The 3258-nt window shown below is 71.2% G+C and overlaps 1 protein-coding gene across 1 annotated transcript; it reads right to left on the reverse strand.

Annotated features, from left to right (window-relative positions):
- Window positions 1-18: 18 nt before the first annotated feature.
- Window positions 19-3229, reverse strand: MRPL4 (mitochondrial ribosomal protein L4). Its single transcript, XM_085315163.1, has 9 exons — window positions 2932-3229; window positions 2448-2523; window positions 1732-1900; window positions 1489-1540; window positions 1211-1328; window positions 998-1104; window positions 612-721; window positions 360-430; window positions 19-196 (listed from the first exon to the last, which is right to left on the reverse strand). The coding sequence occupies exons 1-9, from the start codon at window positions 2992-2994 to the stop codon at window positions 51-53; spliced, it is 912 nt and encodes a 303-aa protein (XP_085171289.1). The 5' UTR covers window positions 2995-3229; the 3' UTR covers window positions 19-50.
- Between the last annotated feature and the right edge of the window lie 29 nt (window positions 3230-3258).

The following is a 3258-nucleotide window of genomic DNA, read 5'->3' on the forward strand; positions in this document are numbered from 1 at the left end:
GCGCCGAGCGAGCCGCGTGCCCTGCCAGGGGCCGCGGCCGCCCGCCGGTGCTACGGGAAGTCACTGTAGGGCATGGAGAAGGGGTAGAGCGGCGAGTAGCGAGTGTCGTGCCACAGCAGCTTCTTCTCCAGGAAGGCCACRGTGTCCAGCGTCAGCACCAGCGTGTGGTGCTTCAGCATGCTGTGCACGTTGAGACCTGCGGGGACGCGGAGCAGGTCGGGGCGGCTGCCGCCCGTCCCTCCCTCGGAGCGGCCCCGCAGGCAGCAGCATCTCCGCGCCAGGGCGGGGAACCCGGAGGGGAAGCTGCGAGTTGAGGAGAGCCGAGAGGGGAACAGCCCCGTCCGCTGTGGAGCTCTCACCTAGCGCGGGAATCAGGGTGATGGTTTTCAGGCTGGCTGCAGCATTTTCGATGTTCTCGGGCATCTCGTTGCTGGATGAGAGGTGAAGGAGGTAAATGACGAGCTGGGAAACTCTCAGAAGCGAGCAGGGTGGAGGGAAGGGAGGTGCCGCCCTTCCCCAGGGCTTCCCTCGCTGACGGGGAGCCGCTGCCGCTGCTCTCCCGGGCGGCACCACGCCGCGGGCCGGACCCCGTCCCAACGCTTCACACTCACACGTCAACGATGAGCACGGACTGGCCCCAGTGCCGGTACCGGGCGAGCTCCACCAGGTACTGGGGGTCCGCAGTTGGCATCTCCAGGCAGTCGACGATGTGCAGGTTGTCCTGGAAGCAGGAACGCCTTGGAAGCAAAACGCCCCTGCCTGCCCCAGAGCCTCCCGGTTCCCCTTTCCATTTCGAGGGGGGTTCTCGTGTCTCCAGCTCCACAAACGAGCCGCAGGCAGGGCCGAAGGCACCACGGGGGTCTCGCCCTGGGGCAGGGGATCGGGCTGGACGGTGCCGGCCGCCAAACCCAACCCGGGCGGCGGAGACAAGGGAGAAGCCAAACCCAACCCGGGCGGCGGAGACAGGGAGAAGAGGACGCGCGGCGCCGCCGCGTACCTGCATCAGCTTGACTGTCAGCGCCACCTTGAGCCCCATCGCTCGCACCTTCATGGGCAGCATGTAGAAATAGCTGGTGGGGCCCCGCGGGCCGTGGGCGATGCCCCCTGCGAGGGATCGCAGCGTGGGTCAGCCTGACCCACGGACTGCGCGTGCAGAGGGGAAACCCGCTGCAGGCCCGGCCCGGCCCGGCCCGGTCCGGCGGCCACTCACCGCCGCGCCACAGCGGCGAGCGGATGCTGCCCTGCCGCGACCGCCCGGAGCCCTTCTGCCGCCACGGCTTGCGGCCGCCGCCTCGCACTTCCGCCCGCGTCTTCACCTTGGCGTAGCTCTGGAAGGGGACGGAGCGCGCTCAGCTCGCGCGCCCGAACCCTCTCAGYGCCGCGAGGAGCCCCGCGCTCCCCGCCCCGGCGGCGGGCCCGGGAGCGCCGGCCTCTGCCGTGGCAGCAGGGCTTTTGTCGCTCCCCCGGCCGCCTTCTCCCCRCGCTCACGATCCGCTTGAAGTTCTTCTGCCACATGGCGACCGTGTGCAGGATGTCGAGCCTGCGGGGAAGGGGAGCGCGTCAGCGAGCAGCCCCAGTCCGGCACCCCGGAGCCGAGGGCACGAGACGGCCCCTCTGCCTCGCCCCGGGCAGCTCCCCACAGCACGCCTCCACGGGCAGCCCGGCAGCTGCGGCTGCACGAGGGCTTCCTCCCGCTCCCTCGTCCCGAGGGCCCGCCGGCCCCGCCGCTACCTGGGGTTCACGGCGAAGACGTCGGGGTGCAGGTCGGCCAGGCCCAGGTGTGTGTCGTCAGGGTGCCGCAGCGACTCCACCCAGGCCTGCGCGGGGCTGCGGTGCGAGGGCACGGCGGCGGCGCAGGCCCGCAGCACRGGCGGCCGCGGCCTCTCCAGGAACAGCCTCTCTGCGGGGCACACAGCGGCCGGGAAACGCCTTTGCAGCCCCCACCGCGCTCATCCCTGTGCTCCAAGGGCGCGACGGATCCTGCCGCCCCCTCCCCAGGGACACCCCGGTCCCCCTCGCGTCATCCCCGTGTCCCAGGGTGCCCTGGATCCTGCTGCCCTGGGGACACCCCCAGATCCTGCTGCACCTGCCTGGGCAGGGGGATCAGGCCCCAGGGACGCTCTGGATCCCGTTGCACTTGTCCCCGTGTCCCAGGACTCCTGGGCCCCCCCAGTTCCTGGGGACACCCCGGACCCTGCTGCATTATCCACCTGCCTCAGGGACACTCCGGATCCTGCTACCCCCACCCTGGGGAGGGGGGTCAGTCCCTGGGGACACCTGGGATGCTGCTGCACTCGTCCCTGTGCCGCAGGATGCCCCAGGCCCCACTGCACCGTCCCCAGGCTCAAGGACGCCCCAGGTGCCACTGCACCGTCCCCGGGCCCCGCATCCTCGGGACCACCCCAGCGCCACTGCGTTGCCCCCAGCCCGTGGCGGCCCTGACTCACTGCTCTGTGGTGCAGCAGCGGCGGCAGCAGCGGCGGCGGCCGGACTCTCCGGGGGCCCCGTGGGGACGGACAGAGCCTGCAGGGGAGAGCGGGGTTGTGACCGCAGGCACGGGCCAGCCCCTCACCTCTGACCTTTGCCCTCTGACCCCCGGCCTCTCGCTACAGCCCTGCCAGGGGGCTGCCCTCACCTTTGACCCCACGTAGCATCTTGACCTTTAACCCCTGGCCCTGATCCTCGACCTTCGACCCCTCACCCCCAGCCCTTTGCCTTGATGCCGCCCCACCTTTAACCCCTGGTGATGCTCTGACCTCTGACCYCGCCCCTAAACGTCATCTTGATCTTTGGCCCCTGACCCCCAGCCTCCTGCCTTGATACTGTTCTCACCTTTAACCCCTGACCCCCGGCGATGCGCTGACCCTAAACATCACCTCGACCTTTGACCTCTGACCCCCAGCTCCCCCCCCGTCCCGGTCCCACCCTCACGCGAGAGGCGGCGGCGACAGCGGCCTTGGCCCAGGCCGCGGCCCGAGGCCTCGCCAGCATCATGGCGGCCCGGTCCGGTCCGGTCCGGTCCGGGTCGGGACGGATCGGGTCGGGTCGGGTCGGGAGCGGCGGGACCGCGCGGCCGCGGCGGCGCGCGGCGATGACGCCCGCAAGGCGCGCGCGTCCTCCGGAGCGCCACTTCCGGCGGCGGAGCGGAAGCGGAAGTGTGTGGGAGGGAGGGGGCGAGGAGGGAGCGGGAAGAAGAGGCGGAGGCGGGAGCGAGAGGGGCAGGAGGGAGCGAGGAGGGAGGAGAGAAGAAGAGGGCAG

The sequence above is a fragment of the Rhea americana genome, unplaced genomic scaffold (genome assembly GCF_003343005.1).
Source record: "Rhea americana isolate MKP2758 unplaced genomic scaffold, rheAme1 scaffold_420, whole genome shotgun sequence".
Taxonomy (NCBI): domain Eukaryota; kingdom Metazoa; phylum Chordata; class Aves; order Rheiformes; family Rheidae; genus Rhea; species Rhea americana.